Here is a 12,526-nt window from a genome sequence, read left to right as displayed (position 1 = left end):
TGCCTTATCTAAGATGGACCCCCTCTCCCCAGCACATCATTCTCTAGTCTTTTACTCTGGCTGATCTTTTTTTTTTTTTTTTTTTTTTTTGGTGAGGAAGATTAGCCCTGAGCTAACCTCCATTGCCAATCCTCCTCTTTTTCCTAAGGAAGATTGGCCCTGAGCTAACATCCGTGCCCATCATCCTCCATTTTATAGATGGGACGCCTGCCACAGCATGGCTTGATAAGCAGTGTGTAGGTCCACGCCCGGAATCTGAACCTGCGAACCCTGGGCCGCTGAAGCGGAGCATGCGAACTTAACTGCTATGCCACTGGGCCAGCCCCTACTCCGCCTTATCATTCTTAATAGAATCTGTCAACATCTGACGTCTCCTTACATGCTGATTTATATCATCTCAAATACAAACTTCATGAAGGAGTTGCTTTGTTCATTACCGATTCCCCAGTGCTGGAAGTGTACCCAGCACATGCCAGACCGTCAATCAATATTTGTTCTTGTGCGACTTTTAAAGCATCCGTCCCAATGCTTAACACAAACATTGTTCTCACAGGAGCACTTTGAGTTTTTTGGTTGAGGGTTAGTCCACTAGTTGACAAGTGAGTTATTGGGAATGGGAACATCAATTTATTTGAGCAGCATGGATCTGTTCAAAAAGGCCCTGGTGTACCATGCTACAAAACCACTGTCCAAGTGAGGTCACTAAGAGTTACCTTGTGAAGGGAGAACATGGGTCTCAACTCATCCAGAAATGCTCTGATCTGAGGTGGGGCCCTGGGGATGAAGGGAAGGAAGGTGGGGAGTGGTGTGTGTGTGTGCGCGTGTGTGTGTCTCCCTCATACAACCACCATGGCTTATTGCTAGATCCTGGGCTTTCCCTTTCACATTGTTTTAAGGGACTGAGGCCAGTTTTGCATGATTCATTGACCAGGCAGACATGTGGAATGTCTCTGGGTGGCAGGTGGGGGCAACACAAGCTGCCAGGTTGGGTGGCCATGTGCACCGTTCAGGTGAAATTGGGGGAAGGTGATGGGAAAGAAGGGGGTGCAGAAAAGGCATGAGGACTAGGTGAAGCCAGGTGACCATCAGGGAGCCTCTGAGCAGAGCCAGCATCCAGGGAAATTCCAGGACTAGTCGAGTGGAGGATGGCGATGTGAATCTTGAGGCCAGTTGTACTGACCATTTGTCCGAGGGGAAGTGACTGCCCAAGCCTTGGAGAGAAGAGGGAAGATGCTTGGACAGGACTGACATCCTGGGTGGAGTGATTGAAGCTGCCTGGGAAAATACTTCAAAACCTACCCCTGTTTCTTCAATGCCTCCTTCCTCTCTATTATTAAGACTTGAGTGAGGCCACAGAAAAAAATCCAATTATACCTGGGAGGAAGTCACTATGAACCTTATCTTCTACTAATCTCTAAGTATAAGTTTAGCTCATCAAGCTTTTTCCAGTGGGCAAAATCCCAGAGCTTTTCTAGACAGAATCAGTGGCAGATTGTATTTTCCAAAGATGACCACAATAATAGCTTCCACCCCACATGCTCTTCTTTCAAAGTGACCTTGACCATCTTCCCATTGAGTAGTGGGGTCTTTGTCCTTGCCCCTTGAACTTGAGTGGATCTTCTGCACTTACATCTGAAAATGAGCGTGGCAGATTCTAGGATGGCTCAGCACCATTTACCTCTACATAGCTTCTCTTGCCTCCGCCCTCTCAGTCTCAGGCAGAGACTCATCCTGAGCTGAGCTGCTTTTCTCAAAGTTGTGCAAGAACTTCCTGTTGACTGGGGCAAATTTAATATCTCCTTTCTGGGTCACTCTGCTAGACAATGAGGAGAGAATCTCAAATCCCACACCCAGATCCTGCAAGAGGCATGATGATCAGCAAACATGGTGAAAGTATCTATTAAGGTGTTACCTGCAAAATGGCACCCATCCCAACCATGGGTTGTCAACCATTCCTTTTTTTTTTTGTGAGGAAGATCAGCCCTGAACTAACATCCATGCTAATCCTCCTCTTTTTGCTGAGGAAGACCGGCTCTGAGCTAACATCTATTGCCAATCCTCCTCCTTTTTTCCTCCAAAGCCCCAGTAGATAGTTGTATGTCATAGTTGCACATCCTTCTAGTTGCTGTATGTGGGACGCGGCCTCAGCATGGCCGGAGAAGTGGTGCGTCGGTGCGCTCCCGGGATCCGAACCTGGGCCGCCAGTAGCGGAGCGTGTGCACTTAACCGCTAAGCCACGGGGCCGACCCCGTTGTCAACCCTTTCTTGATTGCCTGTAACTGAAAATTATCTTTGAGGGCCATGAACTCAGATAACCCGAAAGCCTTTTAGCCCAGAAAGAGAAACCCTTGTCCCTCATTTCTCACCTTCACCTGTTTCTAGACCTTTTTTTATGATAATGCCTTGGTCATCAGGAAGCATCAGGGTCTCAAACTACAGGGGCTGGAACTGGAGCTAGAAATGGGTGGTTCAGAGTTTCTCTGTTTGTTCAAATGTCCAAGGTCTTTTAGAGCCTGGGACCCAGACTGGAGGCAATCCTCTGGTGCCAGTTGGTTAATACTTGTATTAGTCTGCTAGGGCTGCCATAACAAGATACCATAACACAGACTGGGTGGCTTAAACAATAGAAATTTATTTTCTCGCAGTCCTGAAGGCTGGAAGTCCAAGATCAAGGTGTCGGCAGGTTTGGTTTCTCCTAAGGCCGGCCTCCTTGGCTTGCAGGTGGCCTTCTTCTCTCTGTGTCCTCCCACGGCCTTTTCTCTGTGTGTGCTTGCTTCCCTGGTGTTTCTCCCTCTTCTTATATGGACACCAGTCATATTGGATTAGGGCACATCCCAATGAGCCCTTTAATTATCTCTTTAAAGGCCCTATCTCCAAACACAGTCATATTCTGAGATATTAAGGGTTAGGACTTTAACATATGAATTTTGAGGGGACAACTTCAGGCCATAACAGTACTTCATGAACAGTGGTGGGGGAGTGATGCCCTGGTCAGTCAGTGTCCCTATGGGTCCTGGAGAACTTCCAATGCCTTGAGGGAATGTCCTGTTAGGCCCGTCTTGCCCAGAGTAGAGTCAGTTTGTGCAAAGAAGGGAGAGAGAAGGGGAAGAATATGGAAAGTTGTGTCAGTGTTTTCTGAGTGACAGCTCCCAGAGTGATGGTTGCCCAGGCTGCGCTGGGGAGGCTGGATGGGAATCTTGGGGGAGGTTTGAGGACCATGGTGGTTTCCAGACACCAGCTATGTCCCAGAGCATCCTGTGCCTGGGCAGTGGGGTTCCTGATGATCCAGACATCAGTTTATATCCTCCCTTATGGCAGAACCTACACAAGGGGGTTCTCTGTCTCTGGAGCCACTCTGTCAGCACAGACATTCTTCTTTTTCCCTGGCAAGGAGATCAGAAAGAAGATTACCCCTCCAGTGTGGGGAATCCTAGCGTCCTTGGCCTGGCCCAAGGCCTCTGAATCCTAACTGTCCTGATCCAAGATCACTTCAGGAAAAGGAACATCTCTCCTGGTCTTCTAAGACCCTGGAAAAGGAGATGCTTCAAGGACAGGAATTTCTTCCTAATGTCTAGCCTTCCTCTGCAACTATGTCATACACTTAGCTATAGAAGGTATAGAGAGTTAGAGCTAGGATGGACCCAGTTAAATGACTGGCCAGATACCACCTGGCAGAGCCAGGGCCAGGCTCTAGACTCCCAGTGTGGAGCCTTTCCACTATCCCAGGTGGTTGGGTTCTCTCTGTCCCTTCTCAGTGGCCAAAGCTGCTGTTTTCTGAGCCTAGAGAACATTAGACTAAATGAAAACCTTCAGTCACAAAGAACCACATAGTGCGTGATTCCATTTATATGAAATATCCAGAATAGACAGTCTGGAGACAGAAAGTAGATCAGTGGTTGCCTAGGGCTGGAGGGCAACAGGGATTCGGGACTGATGACTAAGGGGCTTGGGAGTTTCTTTGTGGGGTAATGAGAATGTTCTAGAATTGATTGTGGTGATGGATACACAACTCTGAATATAATGAAATTCACTGAGTTGTACACTTTGAATGGATGAATAGTATGATATGTGAATTATTTCTCAATAAAGATGTTAAAACAAAAAGCTGCTCTTTTCCTGGCTTCCATCTTCTTACTTTAAATCCTGGGGACTGTCTAGGGCAAAGGGCTAGGGCCAAACCCTAGGTGGAGTGCAGCCTCAGCTGCTATCTCCTTCCTCCCTCACCCACGGACAGAATACACAGTGGCTGGGCCAAGACTCTTGCCTTCTAGGACACACTCACCATAATGAGGTCTCCTGCCATCTTTTCCTTGCTGACCCAGTCTCTCCACCCTGGGGCCAGCAAGCCCAGTCAGCCTGGGATGGACAGATCCATGAAGTCCAGGTCAATCAGAGGGTTTCTTTTTTTTTTTTTTTTTAATAATTTTTATTTATTTAGTTTTTTCCCCCAAAGCCCCAGTGGATAGTTGTATGTCATAGTTGCACATGCTTCTAGTTGCTGTATGTGGGACACAGCCTCAGCATGGCCGGAGAAGCGGTGTGTCGGTGCGCGCCCGGGATCCGAACCCGGGCCTCCAGCAGCGGAACGCGCACCCAACCACTAAGCCACGGGGCCGGCCCAATCAGGGGGTTTCGTTTTGGGGCAGGGGCAGAGGCAGGGGCAGAGCAGGATGTAGAGCTCAGACCTGGGCCTGACCTCTGAGTTTCCCCTTCTCTCTTCTCCTCGAGAAGGAGGCCCTATCAGCTTCTGGCCAGAAAGGTGTTTCTCTCAGGGAGAATTTCCTAGGAGTGGTAGGCAGGAAAGGGTTGGGATTCATCTAGACTTTTACTCAACAAGCTTCTATTAATACCAGCTATGTTCCAGGAACCATTTCTATGTGCCTGGCAGTGACCTACCTTTTGCCTTTAAAGGGCTGAGAATTCAGTAGGAGAGAAAGTACAATAGGTACTGTGACTGGGGTAAGCAGTGGGGACTAAAGGCAGGACATTAACCCAGCCTGGGGATGGGGGAGAAGGTCAGAAAGGCTTCCTGGAGCAGGCGCACCTTGAAGATTATGAAGGAGATAGCCAAATGACGAAGGGGAGTTGGGTGGGAAACCATGGAAAGTGTGTTCCAGACAGAGAGAATAGAATGTGCAAATGCTTGTAGATATATGTAAGGGAGTAGTTCATTTGAAGAACTGTAAAACAAACTTCAAGTAGTTCAGTCTGATTGGAGACCAGAATATAAGATGGAGAGAGCTAAGAGATGAGGTGGGAGAGGTAAGGAGGACAGACCATCTGAAGCCCAAATAGGAGGAGGTCCAACTCTGCCCTCCTTCCCAGTAGATCCACCTCCTGCACCTGTAGGACTCCTACCTGAGCAAGGGCCCCAGTGCCAGGCAGAAAGGAGACCAGCCAGGAGCAGGAGCAGCGAGACAGGCACCACCACCAGCAGCACATCTTTGTAGGAGGCCCTCCCTGGAGCTGAACATGGAGGGGGTAGGGTCAGAGGTGGACTTGATGCTTCACAATCCCTCAACCACTGACCCTGGCCCTTCGCATACCTCCCTCTTGATGGCAGCTCTCCCAGGGGGTGACTGTGGCCAAGTCCCAGCTGACAGGATTGGAGACAATGCAGGAATAGGCCACGCCCTTGTCTCCTGGTCCCAGTGAAACCCTCAGCACCTGTCCATCCGTGAAGAGGCCTTGCGATTCGATATCAAAGTCAATGGTCCTCTCTCGTCGCCAGCTATAGGTTATGTCGCTGATGTTGGGGGCTGAGCAGGACAGGAACACCTGGCAGGTCTTAGGGGGCTGAGCATCCCCTGGTACAGCAATGAACACTTGTACCACCGGCCTGGGCACGGCATCTGGGCAAGAACAGTGGAGCAGGTGTGGGTTACAGGGATGTTGAGTGGGGCCCACAGCTCCAGCTATGGGACTCACGTGGGGTTAGATGCCACCTCTGACTAGGCCACTCTTGCTCCAAAACCTTGTCTGGCTTCCCATTACCTACAGGACAGAAGCTGCATTCCTTAGTCTGGTATTCAAAACTCTTCATGAAATGGATGGTATCAACCTCTCCAGCTGTGCCTCCTGCTGGTCTTCCCCACCCATCTTCATTAATTTCCAGTTCTCCCAAACTTGCCATGCTCTTCCATATCTTTCACGCTTCCATATGGCTCAGCTGTGCACATATGCCTTTCTCTTCTCATCTTCCTACAAATCTCCTACCCATCCTTCAAGGCCCAGCTTGAACACATTGCTTATCATCCTGACTGTGAAGCCTTCCCTGATATTCCAGGTGTGGCTTTGAGCTCTCCATGCTTTGTCTGTGCATTGTCATAGCACTTCTTTCACGATGTATCAGTCAGAGAGACAATAAGCATTTATTAAGTCGGGCAAGAAGACAAACATATTCCTGGGCTTTTGGAGCTTACAGTTTGCTAAGGAAGACAGATATTGACAAGTAACTCTGAATAATTAAGAAAATAATTACAAGGGTGCAAAATGCTGTAAAGGAGGAGATGGGGGGTAGGGGCTGTCTTGTTGTCCCTATAACCTTTGCTCTCCAGGTGCTCAGCTACCTGGGCCGTTGAACAAATTGTTGTCTGGCATCCTAGGCCATGCTCCCTTTTCCTTTAGAGGCTGATGAGCAAATCCTGAGTCTCCGTGGCACTGAGGGCCAGTGGGAGAGCATTCTGGTGATGCCAGGAGGGCTCAGTTTCTGATAGCATTCCAAAGTGAAGCAGAGTAAAACCTCATTAATGCCAGCTCAATCTGGTGGGATTTGTGATATGAAAGAAGAAAAGATTTGCTGGGCTCACTAATAGTAAAAACAAAGATTACAGGGGGGGATATTTACACTACTTAAGAGGACAAGCAGCTTCCAAACACGATCAGGCACAGTAGAAACACCCATTGACATTTCCAGTAACTGATCTGCTAATTCAAATCATTCTTATCTATTGTCAAAGCAGAGCTCCTAAGGACGGCTGCTTGCCAGATTTGTGCAATTAGTTCTAATCACGCTATGTATTTGGAAGCAATAAAACAGCAATTTCCTTAAAATCTGTAATTCAGATGCTGAGAACAAGGCATTTTAGAGCTTAGTGGTGTGGGTGCTGCATGTGTTATCACATTCAATGTCCTCATTTCACATGTGCGGCAGCGGAGACTCAGAGTGGGAAGAGGCTCCAGGGCTGCCTGTATGGTTGTGTAGGTTAGGCACTGCACAAGGGCATTGGGCTAAGGGGATAACAGGTGAAGGTGGGGGTGCTGAAATCCAGCCAGCACTCTGCTTGCCAAGCCATGCAGCCTGGTTCAGGGCTGTGTGCATCCAGAAGAGCACCCATCCAATTGCACATTAGCACCCCGAGTGGCTCACCAGAGGACAGCCAGTTAGCTGTTCCGAGGGGGGTGTCTCCCCTCTCCAATTTGCTCCTGCCTTTCTCTCCCTCACTGTTTCTCTCTTCCCAGCTGTCACCCTTATTCTCCATTCTTAAATTTTTTTTTCTTTTCTCTCTCATTTTTCTTCCCACTTAGAGATGTAGTTGTTGGTGGAGGTGGTTGTGGTGGAGGTGGAGGTAGTGACGGCGGCAGAGGTGATGGTGGAGGTGGCTGTGGTGGAGGTGGAGGTAGTGACGGCGGCAGAGGTGATGGTGGAGGTGGCTGTGGTGGAGGTGGAGGTAGTGACGGCGGCAGAGGTGATGGTGGAGGTGGCTGTGGTGGAGGTGGAGGTAGTGACGGCGGCAGAGGTGATGGTGGAGGTGGCTGTGGTGGAGGTGGAGGTAGTGACGGCGGCAGAGGTGATGGTGGAGGTGGCTGTGGTGGAGGTGGAGGTAGTGACGGCGGTAGAGGTGATGGTGGAAGTGGCTGTGGTGGAGGTGGAGGTAGTGACGGCGGTAGAGGTGATGGTGGAGGTGGCTGTGGTGGAGGTGGAGGTAGTGACGGTGGTAGAGGTGATGGTGGAGGTGGCTGTGGTGGAGGTGGAGGTAGTGACGGTGGTAGAGGTGGTGGTGGAGGTGGCTGTGGTGGAGGTGGAGGTAGTGATGGTGGTAGAGGTGATGGTGGAGATGGCTGTGGTGGAGGTAGAGTTGCTGGAAAAGAAAGCCCCGTGCAGCTCCCCGTGAATTCAGCCACCCCAGCTGAGGTGCTGAATGCAGTTGCATGAACAACCCTGGCAAACTCACGTGGAGAAGAAGATCTGCCCAGCTGAGCCTTGCCAACCCACAGAATCATGAGGAATAAAAATAGTTGTTGTATTTAGCCAGGAGGTTTTGGGATGGTTTGCTTTGCAACAATGAATAACTGAGAGAACTCATGAATATTACATAGTCAAAATCTCTACATCTAAAAGAGCTCTTTAAAGAAATATTAAATAAAAATTCTATAATTATAACTTAATATTTTAATAAAAGTGTGTCATAGTTTGACAATATTTTTTTTCCTTTTTGTGGCATATAAAACAATGGTATGTCTTATAATCTTAGAATTAATAAAGTATAAGCAAGCTCTGTTCTAGATGCTTTCCCAAACGCTACTGTGTTTCACCTTTGTAGGCATCTACATGGTAATATTATGATGCCCATTCTACAAATGAGGAAGGTAAATGTCACGGAGGCTGAGCATGGTGTCCAACACCACTGACCCAAGAAAAGACCAAGTTGGAGTTCAGACAAGGACTGTGGAGTGGCAAAGCCAGGCTGCCCCAGATAGGAGCTCACCTGGGAGAACCTGAAGAGTTTTCTTAGATGTGACTGTAGGGAGAAGCTGTTCCCTGAATCAGCCACGAGCTCAGAAGCCAGAGGTCTCTGGAACCCAGTTCTCCCCAGCTCCCAGGACTCAGGATGCGTTTCTGGAGCTTTGCCGGGGGGGCAGGGTGTGTGCAGAAAGCTAGTGTCGGGCGCACTCACCATACACCTTGAGCTGCAGGATCTGGGTCTGGGCCCGACCTCCTGTGTCCACCAGCAGCACAGAGAAGTTGCCGCTGTCTCCAGACTTGAGGGGCTGGAGCTCCAGGCTGAGGTTGCTGTGAAGCTGAGTTCGGCCTAGGAATCTGGAGTGGTACAGAGTCTCCCGGGAGCCCCGGAAAAACGTGGCCAGGAGCTCCTCCGAAGGCCAGAGAGATCTCCAGATGGCCTCTCGGACTTGGAAGCCAGGGGGACGCTCTGCCACCAGCAGCACCGAGCCTCCCACCTGGCCTTGCACTTGGGCACCAGTGTCTGCAGCAGGAAGTAATCCTGAAAGAACAGAGCACCGTCACTCTGCCTGCCCCAAGCTCATCGTCTCTCTCGTGCATGTAGTTAAGCTGCTATGGAGCAAATTAGGGCTCCTCTCCCCACACTCCTTCCACCCAAGCTGAGGAGGGTGCACTGTGCCAGGGACTGGGAATAAAGCAGTAAGGAAGAGGATCTGGTCCCTGTGCTCATGGAGCTCATAGAGGAAGCCAGACTCTTAAGCAAGCAATTAAAATATATTAAGTTAAGTACCATGATGGGAGAAAAGGATTGTCCTGGGAGAACACTGGCAGGGTGATAGAGTAACCTCACCCAGCCTTGAGGGGCTCAGAGAAGAAATGGTTAAGCTGAGATGTATAGGAGGAATGGGAATCAGCCAGGTCAGGCAGAGGGCTGTCTGCAGTGGAGATGGGGAAGTGTTACAGGCAGAGAGAACAGTGCATTCAAAGGCCTGGAGCGTGAGAGAGCACGGTGCATGGGGAATTGAGAGTAGTTCTCTGCAGGAGGAGTAAGAAATTTCACTGCAGAGTTGGCGGGAGCAAGATCACACAGGGCCCTGCAAGCGACTCTGGAGTCTGGGCTTTATCCCCAGAGCAATGGGGGGCCTCAGACAGGTTTTCAGTAAGAGAGTCACATGATTAGTTGCACGGTTAGAGAGATGACTCCAGCAGAGGTGTGGAGAATGCATTGGAGGGGGGGCAAGACTGAGGCTGCTTCTATTAATTTAAAGGAGAGTGATGGAAACTTGTGTTGGGGAAGGGAGCGACTGGGACAGGGAGAAGTGGGAGGAATTGAGAGAGATTAAGATGTGTAATCAGTGAGATCTGGGAGTGAAGGAGAAAGGAATCAAGGATGGCTCCCAGGTCCTTGGGACCCACTGAGTGCCATTCTTTGTGATCCAGAACAGGAGGAGAAACAGAATGGGGGCGAGATGGCAAGATGCTGAGTTTTGCTGGGAACATATGGTTTGAGTTGCGTAGGTGACCCTTCTGCTTGAAGTGCACCCCCTGACTCCTTCCCTGGTTAGTTTCTGCTCATCCTTGAAGCATCACTGCCTCCCCCAGCCATCACTGCAGGTTACACGCTCTCTCTCTGTGTCCCCACGGTGGCCTGGGATCACATTACGAATGCCTCAATCTCTCAATTGTTATTGCCTGTTTTTGAGTGAGAGCCTCCCACTGGACCATGAGTTCCTCTTTTTTTCTCTGTACTCCCAGTGCCCACCACTGTTTAGAAGAAAGATATAGGAGAAGCTCAGTAAACTTTACTGAATGAATGACAGAATTTGCTAGGATTTACCTTGTGCCTGGCACAGTGGAGGCACTAGTGTGCAGAGCAGAATAAGAGCAGACGTGTAACATACCCAAGTGCTGGGAGTATGATTAAGGAGACGTATTCTGGATGGTCACTCAGCCAGCCACTGGTAACTCCAGTCCCTTGTCCATCTCACTGCTCTCCCTGGCCCCAATCATCTCAGGCCTGGCTGGAGATGGCTTCATGTTAATGCAGAGTGGAGGCATACCATACGGAGAGAATAGCACTGGATGTCAATCAAGACTCCTAGGTTCTATCCTGCCCTGGCTCTGCCATGAACGAGCTGTGTGAACTTCAGCATAGCCCACTCCTTCTCTAGGCTTCCATTGTCCCAACCATAAAACCGGGGGGTGCACCCAATCAGTTGCACTCACCTTGTTTACCATTAAGAGCCCTTTGGAAAAATTATTTTTGCTTGCCATGTCCAAGGATTTGAAAGATTTGTGAACTAAACAGATTCCTTTTCTTGAAGGATTTCCTTCACATGTTTGGAAATGTTGAGATCTGCAGGGACTTTGGAGCCCTTGAGGCCAGGAATCCAGGCAGGGGACACTGGACAAAGTCATCTCAAAGTCCCCACGAGTCTCTGATGTAAACAACATTGTCTTAGTCTTTGCCACACCCTGCAGCTTCTACCCGCTGGCCGTGCAGTGCTGACCCTGTCACACCGACCACGTGTTAACCAAGAAAGGGAAGTCAGACATCAGACAGGATGGAGGGATCGCCCAGCGTTGAAGAGACCTGATGTGTCAGCCATTCCATCACACCACTATCGGCCACCCCAAGTCCACACATACTATATTTAACTTGCTCTCTCCTCTCATCCCTACTCAATATCCACCTCCCCTTACACAGACCTGTAGGGAAGAGCCTCAGCTTTCCCACAGGCTGTTGGGAAGACATCTCAGATTATAAGAGCCCCGCCCTCCGCTTCTGTTCCTAGACAGTATTTAGAATTTTCATGTGTTAACACTGTCAGATGCTCACCATTCTCACAACCATCTCTTTCCAAACCACTGGTACTACCAGCCGCAGTTTTAGCTTCCCTGGGCCATAAAACATCTTGTGTCCCATGGACATGGATGCCCTAGTGCTGCCACCTCCTGCTACCCAGATCATACCTCTCTTCACCTCTGCCTAGCTTTCAAGGTTGCCCAAGAAGTTGCTTCAGTCTTCCCTACCCCTCCTCAGCTCCTAGGTTCTCTCTTGGGATTGGGGGTCCCTGCCCAGATGTCTGGCAGGGGGCAGCTGAGGAGGGGCCTTTAGTTCTCTGAGAACAGGTCACCCACCTGCCCCACTTACCTCCCCAGAGAAGCAGACTCCATAGGGACCACACAGCCATCCTTCTCCAGAGAAGCAGGCAAACTACCTCCACAACTGAAATCCAGAACATCCCAAGTCAAGTGGATCAACGGAAGGAGCTGTGGTCCTTCTGGAAAGTCCCATGTTCAGAAGGAGGAATCTTGACTCAGAACAAGAAGCCCTGCAAGTGAAAATATCCAGAATAAAGTGGAAGTTGGCCACAGGCCTAGCTGGGCTCTTTCAGGAGCTGATTCCTGTAAGTTAGCCTCTTGCACGTGCCTATGCTTGGCCAATGCACTTGCAGGCAACAAGCTCCCCCACACAAGCCCACATCCTCCTCACTGAGTCGCACAAGGCCTTCCTGCATACCATCTTGCCCCACAGCTGTCTGCTTTTCTCGTTGTAGCTACAGAGAGCCCTCTAAACTGCAATTCCCAGCTTCACTTCTCTACTTAAAATTCTTCCGTGGCCTTGAGCTGCCCTCAGGGTAAAGACCAAACTCTTGGCTTAGCATACAAGGCTCTCCTAAATCTACTCCAGCCCAATTCTCCAGGCTGGTCTCCCACATCCCTTCTGCTCTCCAGCCATACCCAGCCAGACCTACCTCCCCTCAGAACCACCAATCTCACACTCCGTGCGTTGTCCTTTTTCCTCCACCAGGCATGCTGCTCCATTTGTCCTTCCAGCAT

At 49.8% G+C, this 12,526-nt stretch overlaps 1 protein-coding gene across 1 annotated transcript; it reads right to left on the bottom strand.

The window, feature by feature from the left end:
- Positions 1 to 2,653: 2,653 nt before the first annotated feature.
- Positions 2,654 to 12,073, bottom strand: SLAMF8 (SLAM family member 8). Its single transcript, XM_058537870.1, has 5 exons — positions 11,838 to 12,073; positions 8,898 to 9,224; positions 5,547 to 5,852; positions 5,359 to 5,466; positions 2,654 to 3,383 (listed from the first exon to the last, which is right to left on the bottom strand). Exons 1-5 carry the CDS (start codon positions 11,926 to 11,928, stop codon positions 3,322 to 3,324), a joined length of 894 nt encoding a protein of 297 aa, XP_058393853.1. The 5' UTR covers positions 11,929 to 12,073; the 3' UTR covers positions 2,654 to 3,321.
- Between the last annotated feature and the right edge of the window lie 453 nt (positions 12,074 to 12,526).

The sequence above is a fragment of the Diceros bicornis genome, chromosome 4 (genome assembly GCF_020826845.1).
Source record: "Diceros bicornis minor isolate mBicDic1 chromosome 4, mDicBic1.mat.cur, whole genome shotgun sequence".
NCBI classification, from domain to species: Eukaryota; Metazoa; Chordata; class Mammalia; order Perissodactyla; family Rhinocerotidae; genus Diceros; species Diceros bicornis.
Note: the sequence above shows the minus strand (reverse complement) of the source record. Positions and strands in the feature narration are given on the sequence as shown.

Bases quoted from the DNA above. Each gene is read 5' to 3' on its own strand.
- SLAMF8 (XM_058537870.1), bottom strand. From the start codon at position 11,928: ATGTTCTGGATTTCAGTTGTGGAGGTAGTTTGCCTGCTTCTCTGGAGA. The intron at 9,225-11,837 runs GTAAGTGGGGCA...CTGTTCTTTCAG, and splicing joins GAGTCTGCTTCTCTGGGGAG to GATTACTTCCTGCTGCAGAC. The intron at 5,853-8,897 runs GTGAGTGCGCCC...GTTCTTGCCCAG, and splicing joins CCTGCAGCTCAAGGTGTATG to ATGCCGTGCCCAGGCCGGTG.